The sequence below is a fragment of the Dipodomys spectabilis genome, unplaced genomic scaffold (genome assembly GCF_019054845.1).
Source record: "Dipodomys spectabilis isolate Male_0828 unplaced genomic scaffold, ASM1905484v1 ptg000289l, whole genome shotgun sequence".
NCBI lineage: Eukaryota > Metazoa > Chordata > Mammalia > Rodentia > Heteromyidae > Dipodomys > Dipodomys spectabilis.
The window spans coordinates 2,945,322-2,969,212 of NW_024870966.1; the positions used below are offsets into that span (position 1 = coordinate 2,945,322).

General features: G+C 46.0%; 1 protein-coding gene across 12 annotated transcripts in view; it reads right to left on the reverse strand.

Annotated features, from left to right (window-relative positions):
• The window catches only part of Fgfr2 (fibroblast growth factor receptor 2), a 105,423-nt gene that overhangs the window by 49,471 nt on the left and 32,061 nt on the right, over window positions 1-23,891 (reverse strand). For all 12 annotated transcript variants that reach the window (XM_042701417.1, XM_042701416.1, XM_042701415.1 and 9 more), the window contains 2 exons: window positions 19,919-20,088; window positions 9,565-9,688 (listed from right to left, as the gene is read on the reverse strand). In XM_042701417.1, coding sequence (XP_042557351.1) covers window positions 9,565-9,688; window positions 19,919-20,088 — 294 coding nt within the window. The remainder of the gene's footprint in view (window positions 1-9,564; window positions 9,689-19,918; window positions 20,089-23,891) is intronic.

A 23,891-nucleotide genomic window follows, 5' to 3' on the forward strand; every position in this document is an offset into this window, starting at 1 on the left:
TATTTCCAATTAACCACCAAAAAGCCAGAAGGGGTGTGTGGCTCAAGTAGTAGTGCACCAACTTTGGACAAACAAAGCTCCGGGTCAGCACTCAGGCCATGAGTTCAAGCCTTAGGACTGGCACAAAAGGAAGAGAGAAAGAGGGGTGGGAAGAGAATGTACAGAAGGTGGCAATATTAAGGCAGCTGTCTAGGGTCATGGGAAACCTACGTCTCAGTTAGCTAAGTATGTTTATGGTGTCCAGTTTACTGAATGAGAGCTTTTCCTCTCTTGTAACTCAAGACTGAGTACATGGTGTCCCCGACGCTGGGCTGTGGATGCTGATGCAGATGCTAGCGTCAGATCTTGGTAGACTCCCTCCTGAGGAGCTGGGGTAAACACAGCTGACAGAAGTGCTGCTGGGCATGGGCCTGGAGTCCAGGCCCTGTGAGCCCCAGCCCTGCGCTCTCAGGACAGGGCAACGCCATGGATCAGGAATGCACGATCATCAGCTGGTGTCTTACATAGCTGAGCTCCCTTCATGGCAAAAGCATGCTGGAAAAAGAACATGCTCTGTTCTGTTTTGTTTTGAATTGTTCAGGGATTAAATATACTCTCCTGTCAGAAATGCTGAACTCCCATTTAGATTATCTTCTCTCAGATGATTTGCAAAGAAACAAACAAAAATTGAGGATACCAGAGAGCCCCAATCCAAGTCAGGAACCCAAAGTTCCTACATTACCTATCAAATTATCTATTAAAAGGATCCAGACAGCCCAACTTGAGAACTCTGTCCTAGCTGGGCACCGGTGACTCACACCTGTCATCCTAGCTACTCAGGAGGCTAAGATCTGAGGATTGTAGTTCAAAGCCAGCCCGGGCAGGAAAGTCTGTGAGACTCTTATCTCCAGTAAACCACCAGAAAAACAGAAGTGGTGCTTTGGCTCAAGTGGTAGAATGATGCTAGCCTTGAGCTGAAGAGCTGAGGGATAGCGTCCAGGCCCAGAATGCAAGTTCGATGGCGAAAGAAAGGAAGGAAGGAAGGAAGGAAGGAAGGAAGGAAGGAAGCAAGCAAGCAAGCAAGCAAGCAAGCAAGCAAGCAAGCAAGCAAGCAAGCTCTGTTCTAGGAAAGTATTCACACAGGTGCCCCATAAATAAGTATGCATGAAAGTTTTACCATTGTGTTTTGTTTTTTGTTTTAGGGACCTAAAAGGTACACACAACCTATAACCAATGATGATACATTCAGTATACCACACTAATAAGAACTGAAGCAGATCGACACGTTCAGACACAGTGGGTTGTCCATGGCACAAACATGGATTACTTTCATCACTTTTGCCATATAAAAAAAAACCTCTCTTCCAGAAGTCTAGAAACATCTTTTCTAGACTCTACCTAGAGTAAGTAGGAGGGGCTTTTAGCCCATCTGAGCCAACAATCAAGCAATGCTTCCCTTTGCTGTAAGCAACATGAGAATTTGAATAATAAACCTATTGTTTTCTTGGGAACAAAACTCAGACACAGAAAGGAGTTGTGGTTCCAGATGCTCTATTGTACGAGCATCAGCTACAGGGAGGCTTCAAAGTATCAGCAGATCCCAAGAGTCTCAGATCCAAACTGCCGCTCTGCTCACAGCCCAGCCCTAGCTCCTAACACACAGTCAGCAACAATCTCATATACAGGATGATTCTGTCTCTTTTGACCAAAATATAATGTGTGTGTGTGTGTGTGTGTGTGTGTGTGCGCGCGCGTGCGTACGCGCAGTTACAGGCACTCAGAGCCTCACACTGTCACCTGGCTTTCTCACCAATGGCTGGTGCTTTACTACTTGAGCCACAGGCTCCCCTTCTGGCCTCTATTTTTTCATTTGTTCATCAAAGAGAAGAGTCTCATAGACTTTCCTGCTCAGGCTGGCTTTGAACCTCAAATCCTCAGCTCTAGCTCCAAAATACAGAATTGAAAGGACGCGCAAGAACTTGCGTTTTCATATCTAGCATGACAGCCAATGATTGTCCTCAGAAGGCCACTGCTCCCGGATGAGATAAAAGGACATGCCTAGGGCACAATCTAAGCTGTCTGCTGCACACACAGGTCTTATTTAAGAGAGTCACACAATGAAGAGTCTCTGGGAAAAAGAAGGAAAAAGTTAGAGCTCTGTTAAGATCCAAGATCTCCAACTCTTCACTGTAACTGTTTGGGGTTTTCACACGGTTGAAATGAGAAATCTAGAAGGCCACGACTCCTTCATGTGCTAATGTGCTTTGCTTTGTTCTCTTCCCTCAATCAAGATAATGACAACCTTACCACCTCACTTCTCTTTCCAGAGGGAGTAACAGAACAACCTTCTACTGCACCTTCTCCACCCGCCATCTCCCAACAGCTTCCTGCACTGGACTGGCTACGAACCAGATAGGAAGATAGTGACTTGAACAACAGGGTGTTCTCAGGAAAAGAGAATCCAGAACAAAACCAGTGGACCGATCAAGAACTCAACAGCCTCGTCCACACTCACATCTTCCTGGAAGTTAGCATAAATCTTACCAAGAGGAGCCTTTTACTTTCGACAGGCAGCCGTTGATGAAGCCGTATGAAGTACGTTCAGAGGAAGCCTTGTAGATTTGCTGCTTTTGAATTTGAAATACATTAAGACCCACAAAGTAACTCATCAAACTGTTTTTACCATAAGATGTGTAGTGCCTTCTCCAGAATGCTGGAGATTTAAAGTAGTTCAGATGTGAAAGTTTCTCAGATATTGGAATGTGTGCATGGACTGATTGATCATCTTTAATAAAAAAAAAAAAAAAGTCTAATATCCAAAGGCTCAAAATCTGAAACTTTTAGAGGAAAAACCAGGACAAGCTTTGATCTACAATATAATCAGTAGGACATGCACACACGCACACGCACACACACACACACACACACACACACACACACACAGGTAACTAGGATTGGGGAACTTCAGTTTGAAGGTGCTCAACTTGTATTTCAATTTGGCACATAGAAACTTTGCTGCGTTCCTGCACACGGACACCGTGCCTGCCGTCTATCTGGCAAGCTCTGATGAAGAGCTCCATCCACCAGCATCTCTACGTGAGGTGTGGTCCAGGTAAGAGACCTTAAACTGTAAGACAATGACCCGACTCTAACACCCCTACATCCTGTGCCCACGCTACACCCTCAATGCCAAAGGTTAGACAACCAACCCACTATCAGCCCTGTCCAGGCCACCTCAGCCAGGCCACCTGCCAGGAGGGAAAGCAATCAATCCACAGCCTGCCTCCCCCCTCCTTTGGTGGGGCCAAAGGACAGCTGATGGCTGGCAGAGAACACAACAAAAATGCCGCCATCACCAAGTCTCCTCCACACGGGCCCCCGCAGGCTGGCCTCTGCTCTCCCGGCCTGCACAGAGCAGTTCCTTTTTGGGAAAAAATCTCACTTTACTGGTCAGAGCATCTGAGCAATCCTGCTCTGCGCTCAGCCTTTGCCCCTGGAAGCCCAGCTGTGTGAAAGGAGTGAGGAGTGGTTTCTGCAGCACGCGCAGGCTCACTAAACACCCCTGGAGGAGGACGTTTGGACACCTCCATCCTGACCGCTCCTTCTGGCACACGTGGGCTGAGTGTGGGGCTCAGCCTGGAGACCGGAGGAAGCGCAGGATTGCCTGGGAAGAGTGAGGAAGGGTCATCGGTATTATTACTCTGCCACGTATCAATAGAGTGACGTGGGGGCAGAGGGGCTGGCATTGCCCAAAGCCATTCAGCTCGCTAAGGATGGAAAACAAGATTTGAACTCTCTTCTGTAACAGCACCGCCCCCACCCCCACGCCCACCCCCGAACCCCAGCAGCACTCCTTGTCTGGCAAGGAGACACCGGCCCTGAGACCCTTAAGGCCTTAAGTGTGACAAGTATGGTTTGGGAAGAGGGTGAAAATGGCAAAAAGCCACAGAATGTGCTGCCACTCAGTCGCTGTCCCAGTGTGGTGGCTCTGCGGTGACAGGTCCACTCACAATCGTATGCGTTGGGATGGATCCCGTGACATGCCACCTCAGTGTTTCTGGGGAGAGGGGGCTTCCTGCCTCCCTCCAGCTAAGTTTCACAACTCCAGAGCCGATGCATGGAGCCGACACCAAATCCTACCTTACACAAAGAAATGGAACAGAACGGGTTGGTAGCAAGATCGTGAATATGGAAAAAATCCAGTGAGGCCTGGCCAGAAGGCCAACCCCCCACAGGGTTACATAATCTGGAGATTCACAGTTCCGATAGCACTAAATGCTCCCTCCAAGACCGCTCTCTGGCACATGGAAAGCCAAGACCTCTGTCTGCTGGGGTCAGAGGATAAAAGAACCCAGGGCCAAGATGTGCTCTTCCTGAGGAGGTGAGTTCATGGTAATGAACTCGCTGGTTAATTAATTTGGTAGGCTAATATTCCTTTGTTGACTTAAAAAAACTGCTCTGTTCTGTAAGTGTGGCCAGAATTCACTCTTCAGATCTGACTTAGGGTACACGATTCCTCTGTCCCTTCGCCTGATTCAGTGAGCATGCTGGGCCTTTGTTCCCCCAGGACTTTGGCCACCCCCAAAGAGGGGGAGGGGGGCACTTTGTGAAATTTCTTCTCCCCCTGGGGATGGGCTGCCAAAGGCATGTGGCCAGGTGTCAGCGGGCTCACCCTGGGCTCTGGGGAGAAGGGACTCCTCACTCAGACCCCCAGGGGGGCATCACCCGGGCAGGTTTCTTCATGCTGCTAGGCTGAGTCCCGTCATGTCCTGAGCAAGAGTTGCAGAGGGTTTATGGAAAGGGCTAACCGGTAGCCATTGCCAGCTGCCTCTAAGCAAGTCAGGGCTGGCAGCTTTCACTCTGGGGCGAGACATGAGTTTCTGGAAAGGTAAACCGATAGAGAGAACATGACTGGCCTTGGCAAATCTAGAGGCTCCATTTCTACCTCCATGGTACTCTGTGTCTTCAGATACCCAGTGCCAGGCGGGAAAGTCACTGGTTAGCTACTGGACGGTTTCTGGAGTGACCAGTCCAAGAAGGACAGGGTGTAAATGCAAAGCCAGTCTCTGGGAGTGAAAAAAAGCAACCAGGCTTCTGAATCACTGTCAAGAGACCCTAGACTGAGACCTCAGCTCAAATGCCTTTTCCAAAATGGGCTTGGTGGCTCACAATCTGTAATCCTAGCTACTGGGGAGGCTGAAATGTGAGGACTGAGGTTCAGAGCTAGCCTTGGCAGACAAATCTGAGAGACACTTATCGCCAACTAATCAGCCAATAAGAATTAAAAGAAGTGGAGGCATGGCTCAAGTGGTGGAATACCAGCCTTGAGCAAAACAAGCCAAACAAGAACACAAGGTCCTGAGTTCGAGGTCCACTACAGGCACACACACCCATGCACACATGCACGTGCGTGTGCATGCACAAACACACACACACATACCACACACACAGAGAAAAATGTTTTTTCCAAGTCCTTTCACAAAGCACTCAGCCCCTGTTGGACCCAGCCATCCTCAGCTATAAGAAGAGTGAAGGTAGGGGCAGGGGTAAATAGACCCAACATGAAGCATCCCAACTCTGCCATCCTCTTCTGTAAACCCAGCAGCCAGGCCAGTCCAGGCTGGCGTCAGTGACAAAGTTAGAGATGCAGACCTCAGCAGAAAATAGGAAAGTCAGCCTCTGACAACATGGCCCAGTTTGGTTAGTAAGACTTCAGGTTGAGGCCAATAAAAGTTATTAAAAACTAACACTCAAAGAAAAAAAAATCCATTTGGTGTTATTTGTTACAGCAGCTCAAGGAAACTCATACAACCCTCCTGGGAATGAAATAAGGATCATCATTCCAATTAATTGTCCTGATGATAATAACAGCGGCTGAAAAAAGCAAACGACCAAGTCCCAAAGCACCTGGTAACCAGGTGTGCCTTCTGCCAGGCTCCGGGCATTTGTCACAATATCAAGGCACTTTTGTTTCTAATACGCATGGGCCTCAGCTCATGATCAGATACAAGGAAAATGAGAAGAGTTAATGACTTATCCTAGGCGCAGCTTTATTGCTGGCAGGGCCCCATCAGATCCAAGGCTTCAACAACAATCACTGATGGACCAAGGCAAAGACTTAGCACCTCCCTCTAGCTACTTGAGGGCAGTCTGTTGTATTACTGTCGCAATTACTGCGATGTGGAACTTCGCACTAATTTTCCCTTGCTGTAAATGGCTGAAAAGTAATGGTGTCAATTTTAATGAGGCTCAAGCAAGGCCCCTAAAAGGGCTCCCGCAAACAATATCAACTCCCCTCACGTACAACAATGGCTTGCTGTTTAATTCCAGAACACAAGAATGTCACTTAAATTACACGCCTCTCGCATTAAAGTGCTTATAGAGATGCCTTTCCGAGGAAGAATTTCAATAAAAAGATCTCACCCATTTTGATGCTTTCTAGTATCTGAACCACAAATCTATGTATCATAGCAACAAAAATAAAACCAGAGAGAATGAATTAAGAGCAGGACTTCATTTTCATGGGGCAGTTTCTGATTCGCTGAGCAAGAGAGAGATAGGTAAGAAGCTACTACCACGTGGTGGTATATTAAATTTGATATATTAAATGTGTTGCTGAAGTTTGAAGCCTTTGCCTTTCCCCTTACAGAGATGATCAGATGACTGCAAGTCTGCAGGGGATTCTTCAGCTGACTTGATTCTTGTTTTATGAGCGCTTCTCCAAGCAATTACTAGGGTTTTGGAGCAAAGATGAGAGTATTTCCCACCTCCATTCTTACTGAAAATGTCTTAGACTCCACTGACTTCTGGCTTCTATTTATAAAGAAGGTTCAAGGCTTGGAAAATTATTAGACTTGAGCTTTAATGGATATTCCCAACAAGCATTGTGTCATTATTGGCCAGCGTTATGCTGGGCCATCTCCCAAATGTGTGACATAACCAGGCCTCGGCATTACTCCACACACTCCATGCTCACTCTGCATTGCCCCGCTGAATCATAGGCTCTTTTCAACAAGACTGATTGCCAGAGGATTAGCATTAGACAGCACAATTCCATTATTCAGCAGCCCAATTCAAATCCCAACCCTAAACGCGAAGAGAGATTTCAGGGCTTCATAGGAATGAACTGCCAGAAAGCTCAAAGGGGAGGTGGGGTGAGGGGCTTTTGAATGCTTTACATAACAACTCAGTCTAAAACTTGCTGCAAGCCAGAGCCCAGGGCTGGAGCAGCCCAGACCTGACTCCCAGTTCCTGGCCTGGCCCCAATCAATGCTAATGAACAATGTACAGACCTGTGGAAAGGTAGAACCCCAGAAGATTGCTCCAGCACAATCTCCCCCCACGGCCCCCCACCACCCTCAATAAATTACTTAATTTCAAAATCAGGTTTTTAGAGCTTTAAGCATGGATCTAACTTTCTTTCCTAAAGTGGAAACCTTTCATGCCAAATTTGGTACACACAGCCTAAAGACATTGCAAGCCACACGCCCTCCAATTGGCCGATTTCTAATGTGTCAGTGTTGAAAATTCATGACAGCCATTCGCTTCTCATATCTGAAGTAGTAATTCTCAACAACATACCACAAATATCTCTATGAGAAAAGGAATAAATGGCTCTAAGACTCATACTTCAGTCGTAGGGCTTGAACTCTGGGCCTGGGCGCTGTCCCTAAGCTCTTCAGCTCAAGGCGAGCACTCTACCACTTGAGCCACAGCACCACTTCTGGTTTTTCTGAGTGGTTTTATTGGAGAGAAGAGTCTCATGGAGTTTCCTGCCCAGGCTGGCTTTCAACTGCGATCCTCAGATCTCAGCCTCCTGAGTAGCTAGGGTTACAGGCATGAGCTATCAATGCCTGGCAAGACTCATACTTTTATGAATAGTGTAGACTAGACTTTATTATTTATTTATCTATCTATCTATTTATTTATTTTGTCAGTCATAGGCCTTGAACTCTGGGCCTGAGCACTGTCCCTCAGCTCTTCAGTTCAAGGCTAGTGTTCTACCACTTGAGCCACAGCACCACTTCCTAGACTAGACTTCATGTGAAGACTTAAGCAAACTTCATATTCAGTCGTTTGAACAACTCAAAGGTTGAAGTAAACATTCTTTGTAAAGAATGCTTCCATGCAATTTGAAGACTATATCCTGCTTTCTGAAGCAGAACATTTACCTTCACTTGACAGAAAATCAGATTGTTTAATTTTTACTTTATTCTAAATCTTAAGTTAACCAAACTGATGCCTTTCAGTTTGTCCAGTTTTGGGAAAGGTTTAGTGTGTGTGTGTGTGTGTGTGTGAGAGAGAGAGAGAGAGAGAATATACCAGGGGGCTTGAACTCAGGGCCTCATGTCTGGCTTAGCTTTTCCACTCAAGACTGCTTCTCTACTAGTGTGTGTGTGTGTGTGTGTGTGTGTGAGAGAGAGAGAGAGAGAGAGAGAGAGAGAGAGAGAGAGAGAGAGAGAGAGAGAGAGAGAGAGAGAATATACCAGGGGGCTTGAACTCAGGGCCTCATGTCTGGCTTAGCTTTTCCACTCAAGACTGCTTCTCTACTACTTAAGACACACCTCCAATTCTAGCTTTTTGCTGGTTCACTAGAGATAACGGTTTCTCAGATTTGCCTGCCCAGGCTGGTTTAGCCTCCTAAGCAGCTAGGATAGATAGGCTAGAAAGGTTTTTAATCTTTCTTAGGGCAGTTCAGGTGTCTTGGAATTTGTCTCTTTGAAGAGTTTTATGCCTTGTGGAAAGACCAGAACTACCCTCAAGTGAGAGAATACCAGGGGCCGTGCACACTGCATGATGTAGAAAAGACTTCCCACATGCGCAGAGGATAGGTAAGCATGTGTGTACAGTGTCACCAAGTCACAGGACCCAAAACTGGATTCCTGTGAGCTTTCAGCAGAATCTTTAGAAGTCAGTAACCTCTACACAGAAAATGGCAGACCAATCAGGTACCTCAAAACATGGGCCCAAAGATGGGAGTAGGGCAAAAGGTGTGGTATATGACCACTTACAACAACAAGCCACAATAGGCAAAAACTTGGGAATTAATTGGTGTTTCTAAGACTACAGGTGACATGATCTGAAGATGTTCAATAAAAATGCCTAATTAGCTATGCGCTCCAACCCAAAGGTATTCATCAACTCATACCCGTGGTCCCCTTTCACAGACAAAACTCCTTCCAGGAGCATGCACCAAACTGGCAGTGTCTAACAACGCTCCCGGACAATGCCCATTTTCTAGCCAGCTACGGTCTCCGTCAATGCAAGATCTCTTCCTTGCCCCTGCAGCCGCACTCGCATTTTTTCAGAATAATCTCCGTTTCCAGGATGTCAAGATGTTTTATACCACATGTACCTTATAAAGATGATGTTTGGGAACCTAGAGGATCCTACCAAGCTCATTTTAAAAAATAATAACTGGCTCATCAGGAAATAGAACACTGCCAAGTATCTTCTAGAAAGAACAAAAAAGCAAGCCAAGACTCCTTAAATTTCGGAAAAACAAGTCTCACTTTGATGGCGCTTAATGAGTCAGCCTAGAAGAGTCGGGTGGCAGAGAGCTCCTATGAAGCAACGCCTACTCACCGACGACATCCAGGTGGTACGTGTGGTTGATGGCCCCGTATTCGTTCTCCACCACACAGGTGTAATTGCCCTTGTCAGATGGGACCACGCTCTCCATAATCAGGCTCCAGTGCTGAGTTCGTACCTGCAAAGATCAATGGAAGGGTAGTTCTTTAGCACAGAATACAGAGCACTTTGCTCTTTGAACTTAACAGGACACTGTCTGGTGCTGACAGTACAGTTCAGTGGTAGAGTATGTATCAGCATGAGAAAGGCTCTGGGTTCTATCCCCAGCACTAGTCCATCCCATGTTCTCCCAGAACAAGAAGTCAGGGGAGGCAAGGAAGGTTCAGAATCACCTGAATTCTAAATTGTCCTCATAATTAATATCAGAACGGTGACAAAATAACAATCATCATGATAACAAGGCCTATGAAGGCCAGGCGATGGAAGTTCATGCCTGTAATTGTAGCTACTTAGGAGGCTGAGATCTGAGGATATAGTTCAAAACCAGCACAGGCAATGAAGTCCATAAGACTTTTACCTCCAAATAAGCACAAAAGTAATAAAAAACAAAAACAAAAAAATAAAAAAGGCCAAAAGTGATGCTGTGGCTCAAGTGGTCACGTTGCTAGCCTGAAGCAAAAAAAAAAAAAAAAATCTCAAGGACAGTGCCTAGGCCTTGAGTTGGAGCTGCAAGAACAACATACATATATGTGAACACACGTGTATACACACACACACACATACACACAGAGAGTCTATGAGACGTGGTAGGCAGGCAGGAATGTTTGGGGTATGGAGAGGATCTGCTGTTACCATGAACTAACGGGCTTTAGCAGGAAAACCCAGCGGCCAGGGCACCAGCCATCGGCCCTAACATTATCAGTGCCCATGGAAGGCTGCCCAGCCTCAGTCTCCCAAACAGTAAAGAACCATCTAGAATTTATACTTATAAGCACTAACTACATGCCAGCTACTGACTGCCCTGGCCCCTTCTTCCATGAGGAGCCCCCGGGCCAGATGCTGCTGTGCTGGACCTTTCTAGTACCAAAGCCCCTCATTTCTTTCACCATGGTTTCTTAGTTGTCTAGAAATTTCCATTTGGGAAACTAGGTCTGCCCCTCCTACTCCTGGAGGTAGTGGAATAGATGATGCTACCTGTCCCTGGTAGATCCAGAATTTCAAATATGGCAGCAATGAATCCTTAAGAAACTAAAGTTATATCTTCATTTGTTTGCAAACTCCTTGAGACTACACAGATAAGGAGCCGGAATCAAAATAAGCCCTTGTGCTTCTCCCCACGACCTGTCCACATGCAAACAGACTAGATTCTAATGTGTTCATCCTGCCTGTCAAATATCTCAATACACCATACTCTTCAATGAGCATGAAGTTTCCTTACTGGGACAAAAATACCGATTTTCTTATCGTAGGGTTCAAGGCTTTATTATTTCTACTGGAATCAAATCATTCCCAAGTATTTCAGACCTGGCATGCCAGACCAATGGGAAGAAAGCAAAAGTAAACAAAAAGCTAGGGCTCAGTAATGCCAACTATCAGTCCAGGAATTTCAACTGACCTTCTGAGCGACTTCTAGGGCATTACAAGTGTTTTCAACCGTGGTCACCTAAAATCCAATAATGCAGGCAGAAGCTTTTGCAAGCAGAGGAGTGATTTATGGAACTGAACTAGAGAATAAAGAAAATCACCTCTTCATGACTCTAAGTGGGCAGAAGAGCCAAGCAGAGTTAGTGATGCACCCGTCGATCGGGTAGCGGGTTCTAAGGCTGCCTCACAGCATCGCTGTGTGCATGTGGACACATAAGCCACGCCTGCAGAACAAAGTGATGGCTGAAACCAAAACAACCTCGCTGAGGGTGCCCTTTTCTTACAGGGAGTTCAGAATGAGTCCTTGCTCTGCTGTCACCTGGCCCTGACTCCTCCACATCTACTCTTGGAAGTGGTCTCCAAGTCCAGCACCATGAGGCTAGCAGCAAGAAATAAGAGCTACAAGTGAGCTATGGATGGTCACATGAATCATGGGTGTCTGATCTGCCAAGGAGGAGGGCTGTGATCTGCTTTGTGCTTGCTCCTTGCGGAAGAAGCTGAGTCGAGACGGAAGGTCTCCCCTTCGGAGACAGTGATGCTGCCAGGCTGTGGCTCCCGATTTCCCACTTTGAATGAGACCTCTCTACCTGAATCCTGGCTCCCTGAGTGCTACAGAAGCTGGAACCTGAGAGCTAGAAGCAGGGCCTGGTTTCATCTGCAGGCAGATGGGCGCACAAAGAGCCTTTGCCCCCAGCCTCTCAGGAGTGGCTCTCCCTGGCTTCTGGGAAACAGGTCAGATGGAAGATAACGTAGGGATGTAGCCACAGGCCCCGACGTCACCAAGCCACGTAATCCAGCATTTAGCCCTGCTGTAAATATGCAGTTCTTTGAGCCCCGGCTCAAATGTCATGCCTGTAAGCCCTTAATCACGGCAGTGCCTGCTTCTGGACCCCATCCAAACTGTCAATGTCTTTTCTTGTGCCTGGACCAAGATTTGGCACATGGTGTATTCCAAATGGAACTGAACACGAATTGTGTGGGGAGGGCACTTCGGTTCCCTTGGCCCAAGACATTAAATCTTGGCATAGGCAACTCAGCCTGGCAGCTGCCTTTCTGTCCCCTCAGGGCATACGGTCAGCTCAGCTCCTGGTGGGGGCCATGGGCACTCAACCCAAGAACTCTCTTCAATGGGCCAGGGTGTTTATTTCCTGGGCATGCACCGCAAAGCTTGGTTAAGTTAACACTGCTAAGATGTTTTTCTGATAAGTGAGAGTACCCTATACGATACTTTACCCCCTCCAGAAGCTTGATCAATATCACCCCAAGCGGTGCTGTTCATTTTTATTTAACTTATTTGTGTGCCAGTACTGGGACTTAGAACTCTGAGTCTCTTGCTCTGGCTTAGCTTTTCTGCTCAAGGCTGGTACTCTACTATTTGAGCCACATCTCTACTTGGGACTTTCTGCTGGTTAACTAAAGATTAGAATCCCTTAGATTTGTCTGCCTGGGCTGGCTTTGATCTCAACCTCTTGAGTAGCTAGGATTATAGGCATGAACCACTGTGCCCAGTATTTTTTTTTTTTTTTACATTGCTACTCCAGTATTTGGTACCTTGATATATACCACAAATCCCAAATTTTCTAAGCTGTAGCCTTTTCCAGTCAGATGTACTTAGAATCTGCCAATGGAGGCATTCTGGCACTTTGAAGGGCATATCCTAACACTAATAAACGACTGCTTAACAGCAAGCTAGGTTACTACAACAGCCACACTATAAAAATGGGAAACAAGGACATAAAGTTTGGGGGTTTATCAAATCATTGCGCTTCCATACCACACTTTAGGGTAAACCAGAAATGACAACCCTGAGAACAGGAATGTAAGATATGCCCTTCATCCTGGTTCTTTAAAACCCATCAGATTTTCAAGGTTATGATTATTTTGCCCACTATGCCTAATGCATGTAAACCACCTCTGCTTTCACAGAGGGAAGACAAATATCCAATAAACATATGAAAAGATGCCTAAGCTCATTAACAACCAGGGAGATGCAAATTAAAACAATAATGAGATGATGTTATTTACCAGCTGATTAGCAGAAATTAGAATGATCAATGTCATTCAGAACTCACGGAGTCTGTAAGGAACCACAAACTCAAATGGAAAACGGGGACAGAAACAGAAAAATCTTTTTTGTCAAATAATTTGGTGACACTTATGAAATTATCAATGTATTATTTTTTTTTAAAAGTCTAGTTAATGCCAGTTCTAGAAAACTCGCTCACAGAAAAATAGCAGGATTCCTGCCAGGCACAAGAATAAAACTCGCCGCATTACACTCCGGTGCATCACGCCTCCCAGCCTGGCCAAGGTGACTCACACCTGTAATCCTAGCTGTTCGGGAGGCTGAGATCAGAGGATTAACGTTCTGAGAGACTCATCTCCAACTGAACAGCAAAAATCCAGAAGTGGAGGTGTGGAGGTGCTTACAACATAAAAGCTAAACAAGAATGTGAAGTCCAAAGTTCAAGTCCCAGTTCTGGCACAAAAAAAAAGAAAAGAGGAGAGTCACTAGTAAGATCTACTTCATCCTCCATGAATGAATGTAAAGTTTCCAAGAGTATAAGAATTTGGTAATCTTTGAGACTGGATAACCTCAGTCTATTGACTGGTATACGAAAAACGAGGTTGAAGCCAGGTGCCAGTGGCTCACATCTGTAATCCTAGCTACTCAGGAGGCTGAGATCTGAGGATCCAGGTTCAAAGCCTGCCAGGGGCAGGAAAGTCCATGACACTCTTATCTCTAATAAACTAGTCAGAATGAGCTAGAAGTGGTGCTGTGACTCAGGTGGTATAGCTCTAGCTAGCCTTGAGCACGAAGAGGCTCAGGGACAGTGTCTAGGCCCTGAGTTCAATCCCCAGGAACGGCAAAAAAAAAAAAAAAAAAAAAAGTTAAATCTAAATATATTCATGATCCATGGGTCAGAAATATGAAGACCCAGAGCACAAATCTATAAAGCTATACGCATGCTCACATAAACAAGACTGAGATCAGAGAGAAAGTATACAGAATTGTTAACAAGGTACTTAATTACCTGGTATGGCTCTGACTGCTATTTACTTTTTTCTCCCTTTTCAAGCTTTTTCTAGCTTAACAGAAATCGCACACTTTATAAAGTAAAACAGAATAGTTGGTCCGCCATCCACTCTGTCCTCAATCTTGCCCTGGAAATCCTCAGAGTCTGCAAGTTTCTAGCCAAATGAAACATAAAAGCCAGGGACAAGAGAAATCCCACGCCAACCAACACACACACACACACACACACACACACACACACACACACACACACACACACACACACACACACACACACACACACACGTGTTACTTTATTTTCATTCCTGCACAGGGCCAAATCTTTGTAGAATTCATCAGTATATCCCATCTGCCAAGTGACAGAATCGGAGAGCAGGAGTTTCAAAACTATGTCCACTAAAGTCTTTTTTAAAATAACATTTCAGTATTGAAACAAAGCAGACTGAAGCTCAGGGCCTGAACTCTTTTACTTGTAAGCACACACAAAAAAGTAGATTCTACAAACATTCACTCCCTATCCATGTACAGACAAAAGGTGGCCCGGACAGGTTTGCTCAGAATTCTTCTGTTACCCAAAGCTCCCAAAGGTGCCTGCTAAATCCCCCAAGCTGCCCCGGGGTGACAACTGGGAATGCAGATTTAGCTTGTGGGGCACCCAAACTGAGAAGGCAAAGGTCAAAGACCCAGGCTGTCACCTGGATGTTTGCCTTTCACATTGCAAAAAAATCAGACATTTCCAAACACCCAGGTGTTCAATAACAAGCAGAACAAACACCAGAAGCTAGCCTTGGTGCCAGGTGGACCAAGGTGGTGAAGTTAGCAGTCCCTTAACTCACTGCCATGAGGCTCAGGACACACCATCCACAAGGACAGCAAGCTCTGGAGAACCCTGGCCTTCAGGAAGGCACCCACAAACCGTAGCTCAGCACAGACCAGTTGTCATGAAGATGCACAGCAGCCCCCAAGCTCCATTTCCAGAAGGCTTCCGGGAACCCTAAACAGTCCCTTCTGAATGCAGTTGCACAAACAGGGCGCACATGTGTGCAGTGGTTGTCACACAAATGTAAAGATGAACACTCAGTGGTGTATAACCTCCAACACAGACCAGAGCTGCTGCACACGAGGTATCCAGAGACGCTCCATCCTCTCAGACCAGTGATGGACATTCTTCCCTTCACTCAATAAACAACCACTGAGCCTGGTACCAGCAGCGTAGGCTGTAATCTTAGCTACTCAGGAGGCTGAGATCTGAGCACTGCAGTTGGAGGCCAGCCCAGGCAGACAAATACAAGAGACTCTTAGCTCCCATTGGGCCTGCAAAAAGTCAAAAGTGTAGCTGTGTCTCACAAGATTAGAGGCCAGGATATTCATCACCTTTTGACCTTATCGCTTTAAAAACGCCAGCCTCAAAAACCTAAACAGAACTGTCACATGACCCAGAACTTCCACACGAAGGTAAGTTTTTACTCCAAGCAACAGAAAGCAAGAATTCAGACACCTACACACAGATGATAGATAGTATTATTCACAATGTTCATTTCAACACAATGTGGTATACCTTACTCGATGAAACACCATTCTACCATAAAAAATAATTGAGCTCTGGGCTACCACATAGGTGAATCTTAAATACGGTATATTAAGTGAAATAAGCCGGAACAAAAGGACAAATATTCTATGATTCCATTTGTATGATGTTCGCTGGGGCTGAGCATACTCGAAGCCAGGGCTCCTGTGTCGATTTCACAGCCATGCTAAGGCAGCTTTTGTCCCAGGATCTCACCTAGTCTATGATCTTGGATGTTGAAAAGTAAGTGAAAGATGGTGTTTAAGAATCCTGGAGGCCTGAGTCATAAAGTAAGAATGAACTGGAATAGAGGTAGTCTATTAATTATTCCAGTCATTTTCTTGCTTTTCTGCATGACACTGCAATAAATGTTCAAAACCCTATAAAATAACTAGCCACGAAGCTAAACTCTACATAAAACAACCCCCCCCCCAAAAAAAATCATTGTTTAATATGACAAAAGAGCTGACACACTGCATGACAGTTCCTCGGGGCTCTGAGACACGGAGATCAGCCATCAACATCCCCAACCCGATCTTTTTGCTTGAGGTACGGGGGGTGGGGGTGGGGGGGGGGGGCGGGGTCCTGAGGCACAGAGAGCTTGAAACTCCTTGTCCCTGGTCAACACTCACGGGAAAGCTGGGCCCAGTGGCTCAAGCCTGTAATCCTAGCGACTTGGGAGGCAGAGACTGAGGATTCAAGGCCAGCCCAGGAATAAACATTCCAGAGACTCCATCTTAATTAATGGCTGTGTGCAGTGGTGCTTGCCTGTCATCTCAGTGACAAGGCGAAGCAGAAACAGGAGAATAGCAATCCAGACTTGCTGGGGCATATAAAAAACAAGAGGCTGTCTGGAAAAGGTACTGGCATAGTGGCTAAAGTGATAGAGGGCCTGCTTAGCAACCAGGAGGTCCTTAGTTCAAGCCCCAGTCTGGTCCAAGAGGGGGAAAATGGTCAGGAATAGGCAGACAGAGTCGGGTTTCATGTCCAGTCTTATTACTATATTAACTGCGTATTAATAATACCCAACTAACCTCAGCACGCAGGCTGAAAAGAACCAGAATAATTGATCTCCACCACATGAATGTGGCTCAGCAGGGGTCCGTCCCCACATAAACAAAACTGAGCAGTTCCACTGGTCATTTACATTCAAATGAGCTGCTGTTTCTTAATCTCTCCAATTTCATCTTCCTTTCTTCTTTTCCCTCCCCGTTTCCAGGGCTCCCTGTGCTGGCCATTCCAAAACCTGCTACAACGCTATGGACGAGAGCCACCGAGCCATAAACAGGTAGACAAGAGCTGGAGCAACGGCTAGACCATCAAAGCCCTACCAAGGTTAGTGGAATGACAGGTTTATGTGGGGAAAAATGGAAACATCACAGAAATAACAAACATTGTTTGTGGAAAGTTTCAGGTCTTTGCTTTCTGGAAAATTATGCCTTGGAAAACTTGACACTCTGCTCCTTCCTGAAGGGCAGGGGAGAGAGAAGTGGGGGGTGGGGGAGGCCTCAGACCTGACCTGACGCCCTCCCCTGAGTTTCAGTTATGTGTCTGTCTCTCCTTCAGCGTCAGTGATGGGGGACAGAAACTAGGGACTGTAGCTACAACACAGGCTCGAGCCAAACATCCCCACGAGCATTTCTTTAAAAGCTATGGAAGCCAGGCACCCATGGTGCGTGCCTGTAATCCCAGCTACCCCGGAGTCTGAGATATGAGGATGTGGTTAGAAGCCTGCTGGGCAAGAAAGTCCCTGAGATTCCTATCTCCCATTAACCATTCCCAAAAGCCGCAAGTGGAGCTGTGGCTCAAGCAGCAGAGCACTAGAGCCTTAAGCAAAAAATGCTAAGGGACAGCAGCCAGGCCTAGACTAGCATTCAAAACAAAACAAAACAAAAAAACTAGAGATGCTAGGAGCTGGAGACTCATATCTGTAATCCTAGCTACTCAGGAGGCTGAGGTCTGAGGATCTATGTTTGAAACCAGTCTGGGCAGAAAAGTCCCTGTGAAACTCAACTCCAATTAACCACTCAAAAACAGGAAATGGTGCTGTGGCTCAAAGTGATAAATTGCTAGCCTTGAGTAAAAGAGCTCAGGGACAGTGCCTAGGCTCTGAGCTCCAGCCCCATGAACAACAAAATAAACAAACATAAATACCTAACGTAAACAAGGTAGAAGATGACAGAGGGGGTAACCTGCCCTGAAGACCACCCCCCTCCAACCCCGTGCTGCCCTATGAGACCCTGGACAGAGCTGTGGGCCTAACACGGACCTGGCTAGCCTGGGGGCTGGACATGTGTAGAGGGTCCAGCCCAGACATGAGTGTTGCCCTGGAGACCTGGATCTGATTCAACGCATCATTATTATGCTTTTCCCACAAGTTGACAGCGCTTTCTTTCCTCCTCAACTCCCCAAAACTTTCTGGGGCTGGAGGCATAGTCTGAGTGACCAGTGTCCCCAAAATAAATGTCCACTTGTGCAAACCTGGTTGAGCAATCATTTGCGCTTGATAAGTCACCCATCTCGCTGCTGCAGCCTCCTCCTACACCAGAGAGGTCCCAGCGAGGAATGAGGCCTGGGTCACCACCAACAGGAGCAATGCCATTGAAAGTACACTTCTCCATTTTGCCTCACCTTGTGGGATTTTTCTTTTTTAAGAAAAATCTACTTTCAATTTTTGTCCCTCCTCACTCAAATTCCACTGGAGGGGCTCATACATGAATGGACAGAATCCTGCCGGTCACGTGTATGTTCGGAGGCCAGAGGACCCGCAAAGCGGGCCTTAAGTTGCTTTTCAAGTAGAGGTGCTCTTCATTTAGTGAAATGTTGTAAGTAATTAAAACTGAGTTGCACCTGTTCAAAATCAAGCTGCGGCTCCTAATTAAGCAGCACTCCCCGCCCCCCCCCCCCCCCGCCATCTTCCAGCAATATCTGTAATCACTAATTCAGATTTGCTAAAAGCGCCTCACCCATAATAATGATGTCGGTCCCATTTATTTTGAGACCAGGAGCCTCCAGTGGCTCACAGGCTGTCTTTGTACTTCCTTACAAGGCTGTCTTAATTGCCAGAATTAATTAGCCACCAGGATTCTGACCATTCTTACACTTCAATTGTATTTAAGTAAATCCCTGAAACACAAGGATCACAGGACTTACAACAAGCATCTCATGAGTGAAACAAAACCACAGTTTTGGTGGCTTAACTCTTCCTTCCTAACTAGTACTATCTCATGAAACCTTTGTCTGTTTTTATTTTTCCTTTAAAAAAAGAAAAAGAAAAGAAGGATCAACCCTTCAATCTCATAGTACTTTAACTCACAACTGAACCAAAGGACAAGCCAGCCCTGAGCTTTCTGTCTCCCCACCAAGAAGTCAAGAGAGGCGACAAGTCCAAACTTCACAGAGGGAGGGGGCCTCCCTTCTGCTCCCCATTCCTCTCTGGGTTTTGACCTCTGGGTGTTAATGTTTAAGCGTTACAAAAACGACTTTTTTTTTTGATGCCAGTACTGAATTCTGGACCTTGTGTTCCCACTTCACTTTTTTGCCCAAGGCTCTTGAGCCACGCTCCCACTTCCAGCTTTTTGCTGGTGAATTGGAGATTAATTGGGGTCTGTCATGGGCTTGTTTGTCCAGGCTGGCTTTGAACATTGACCCTCAGACCTCAGCCTCAAGAAGCTGGGACTGCAGTTGTGAGCCACCAGTGCCCAACTTGTGTTGGACTCTGGAGAGGCCTTGAGGATGGAGGCTAGAGGCCAGCCTCGGCCGGCCTCGGCACAGTGTTACTAAGGAACATTTCACACTCCTGTCTCTAAGCCAAGTCCGAGCCCTGTTAATGCAATCCGGCTCTGGCAGGCAACGACACTGAAACTTTTCAAGTCCTGCTCCAGTGTAAGTTGTACAGATCATAAAACATATAGAAAACAGACTCTCAACTTTCAACCTTGCAGTTATTAAACTCTCCTCGTATGAAGAACAATACCAACGGGGATTGTACTTTCAAATTATATCCAACTCCAAGGGAATTTTTTTTAACTATTCAACATTGACACAATCAATTATAATAATTGTTCTTTTTTTCCCCCCAAAATATCCCTTCTCATTCCTGCCAATTCTGGAGGACTTTCGACAAGAAATAATAGAGTACTTTAAAAGCTTAGCTCTACCTTATAGCCTCCAATGCGATGCTCCTGCTTGAACTCCTTGCCATTTTTCAGCCACCTCAGGGTGGGTGTGGGGCTGCCACCCGCCGCACAGCGGAACTTGACGGTGTTAGCAGCAGGGACGGCGTGCAGTCTCTTTTCCATCTTGTCCGTGTGGGTCCAGTACGGGGCTCCTGAGTTGGAAGACGACGTTGAGATCATGTACGTAAGCGGACAGTTTTATCGCATGAACAAACTCCAAGAAGGTACAGTCGTTTTCATGGTCTATGAAAAGGCTCTGATATTTTTGCAATCTTTGGACAATAATTGACATGGGGGACATATTTTCAGAAGTCTAGTCTGACTGGCCTAGCAGCAGGTCTCTGGAGGGACTGCGTATTGGTTAGTATCTATTAACAAGGAAAAAGCCATCAAGACACTCTCTGTGTCTCTCTGGTGCGCGCTCTCTCTCTCTCTCTCACTCAATTCCTGGTGCCAGAAAAGAAATGCATGTCGTATCAAGTTTAAAAATACTACTTTCTACTCACAGCAACACAGTAACAATGGCTCAGTCCTCTAAAATTACATCACTTGAGATGGCCACGCCCATTCAATGATTGCATATGCACACTAGGACAAACGAGCTGGCTTCTTCAAAAGTCACGTCAGTGGGCCCTCAGCCCACCCCAAACCTATGTTGACAACATGACAGGTGAATGTTATGTGAAGTTCTGACCTTATGGCCGTAAGTGATTTTGTTGTTGTTGTTGTTGTTTTAGGGAGGGACTGGTCCTGGGGCTTAAACTCAAGGCCTGGGAGCTGTCCTTGAGCTCTTTTTGCTCAAGGTTAGTACACTACCACTCTGAGCCAGTGGTTTTTCTGGTGGTTAATTTCTGGTTTTCTGGTGGTTAATTGGAGATAAGAGTCTCAAAGACATTCCTGCCCAGGCTGGCTTTGAGCTGCGATTTCAGATCTCAGTTTCCTGAGTAGCTAGGATTTATAGGCACAAGTCACCAGCACCTGGCTACAAGTAATTTTTTTTAAGCCCAAGAAAGAAGGCAAGTTTTTAAATCTCTAAGTGAAGTATGCATTATAAATAGGAGCCACAGAACCCGTCATACTGCTACAAATTGTTCACACTTGCTAATAATTGCTAGTGACCATTACTGGCTGAATGTTTCTTCTCTGCCATGACTTACTCTAAGTAAGAGCTTGACCTGTTCAGCACGTTAATCCTGACGACAATCCAATGAGAACAGCACTAAGACAATCACTGTTGACAGGTAGGAAACTGAGGCACCAAGCAGTTAAAACAAAGAAATTTATACAAAGCCACAAAGCTCAGAAAGGGGTGGTCAGAATTTTATACCAAATCAATCTGATTCAGGAAAGAGTTCACTCTTTCCAGCCCTATTTTCCAGTTAAAAAGAAGCCATTCAAAGCTAGCCCAGGAAGGAAAGTCTATGAGACTTATCTCCAATTAACCAGCAAAAAGCCAAAAATGGAGATGTGTTTCAAGTGGTAGAGCTCCAGCCTTGAGAGAAAAAGCTAAGCAAGAGTGTGAGGCTCTGAGTTCAAGCTCCACTACCAACACCAAAATAAATGGACAAAGAGAGAGGGGAAAGGAGGGGGAGAGAGAGGGAGAGAGAGAGAGAGAGAGAGGAGGGAAAGAAGGAAGGAGGGAGGGAGGGAGGGAGGGAGGGAGGGAGGGGGAGGAGGACCAGCAGCAAGTTTCCCCAAAGGTTTAGGACTTTACCTTCAACCAATGTGACATTGAAGACCAAAGTCTAAAACACCTGGTCTGAGCGAAGGCCACCGTCCCTCCCTCCTTCAGTATTGTCCTGAACTTCCATGAAAATCAGGGACTACAATTTCACATTTCCCATGTATGTTTCTGTCTGAGCAAAATGGGTAACCCAAATCCCATATTCTTCTCCCCTAAGGGGTCTGTCCACAGGGCCTTGAACATTCTAGAAAACTGACTTGTAACTGTGCTACTTTCCATGAGGTCAAACTCATGGCCACACATGCACTCCACAAACCAGAGGTAAACACGAGCAAGCAGGAGCGTGGCCTCTGGCCTGTATGTGGAAGTCTCTCCACGCAGCCCAGCGTGCTCTAGGGGAAGGGCTTCCCTTGGCACCCATACTCTCAAGTTAGGGGGCACCACCTCCATCCCCATCTGCCTAACACTCATGCATGAGCCCACTACAAGGAACAAGGAGAACACTGAGGATTAATTGCCTTTCCTTTCCTTTCCTTTCCCCTCCCTCCCTCCCTCCCTCCCTCTCTCCTTTCCTTCTCTCCTTCCTGTGTGTGCACACATGTGCTGGTACTGGAAGGTGAACTCAGGGCCTCGGTACTATCCCTGCTCTACCACTTGAGTCACAATTCCACAACTTTGTGATTGCTAATTTAACATAAGACAAGGAGTTTTTCTGCCCAGGATGGCTTCAAACTGCAATCTTCAGATCCCAGCCTCCAGAGTTGCTAGGATTTCAGGTGTGAACCACTACTGCCTAGTGGAGCTGAACTTCCTAACACAGGCTTCCAGACCATCTTTATCCTGCGCATGTCCACGTATCCAGGTGGTAGGATTTACATGGCATCTCTGATACACCAAGACTGTACAAAGAGGGGCTAAAATATTATAGTTGGTCACCATGAGAATCACGAGAAAGGAAGCAAGGAGGGAAGATGAACGAAGGCAGGGAGACCGAGGGAGGAGGGATGGGCTGCACTCTTTCTTTGAATCCAGCTGCATTTCAGACGGTAGCCAATGGGAAACCATCGCCCCTAAACACACCTATTCTTAGAGTTCACTGGGCAGTACTGGATTTCTGTTTATCACAAGCCCCCAGGGTCTGACGTACATTGAAACAATTTCAATAATCTTTCATTTTAAAAGCTTCTACTTAGAAAAGAAAAATCCATCCACAGTCACTGAAAAGAAGCCATTGAGAGCACAAAATAAATTATGAGCTTTGTTACTACACAAAGAACAAATCTGCCCTAAATGAAAAGCATACCTCATGCTGTCAGGTGTCTGCACCCATGTCATTTGTTTAAGTAAACACAATAGCCTATTCACATGAATTAGCTAAATATTAATGCAGTAACTCTTTCAGATAGCATCAATTACGGCTGAGCTGACCCTCTGGAATGTCTTTCTTTGCAACATAAAAGAAATCAACAGATATGTGCTTACAAACCATTAGGCCAGACTTTTCTTTTCTCTTCTTTTTAATGTTCCTTAAGATGTCAAAAGTAGGATTTGGCTTAAGGAACTAGGAATGCTGTTCTTCCCTACCTCCCCAGGACCAAACAAGGATCTCCCTCCAACCATGTGTTCTGAAAAGCTCTGAGCTGCGCCAACAGTACACCGGCCACCAGAGCCTTTGTCCTGGAGATGAAGGAAGAGTCATTTAAGGGTGGAAGCATTTCACTGGCACTTCTGGCTGGAAGCCACTTCCTTGGGGTGCAACTTTCTATCTCTAAACTCTGCTGTGCAAAACAGATAAAAGCCATGTCTCTGGGTGTGGGTGCCAAACTTCTCATCTCAGGCCCCGAGGCCCCAGGTGCATGACGGGAGGCCATGAAATCAAATCTCCAGAGTAGGAGCAGATCACCCATGTGGCTGGAGCTGGATGTTGAATTGTACAACATTCCCTCAAGAACTGTAACTTGTCCGAAACTCCACAGAAAAGGCCAGGGGACCAAGTGGTTTGAGTGCCCTGGATACCAGTGACCAGCCTCCCCCTTCTCTGGCTAGAATCCCATTTGTCTGACCAGCCCTGGTCCGGTGCGTTCTCCTAATGTACAAGCACAACTTTTGCCACTGAATCTCCCTATAAGATGTCAAGTATATTTCTTTTTAATAAACATGATGCAGGAAAGAAAGATGATTTTATTGTTTTCCAATGACACCTCCTGATAGAAACTAGTTTTATAGACCTAGATCTAGAAAACTAACAAACCTATAATATGGGTCCTTAAA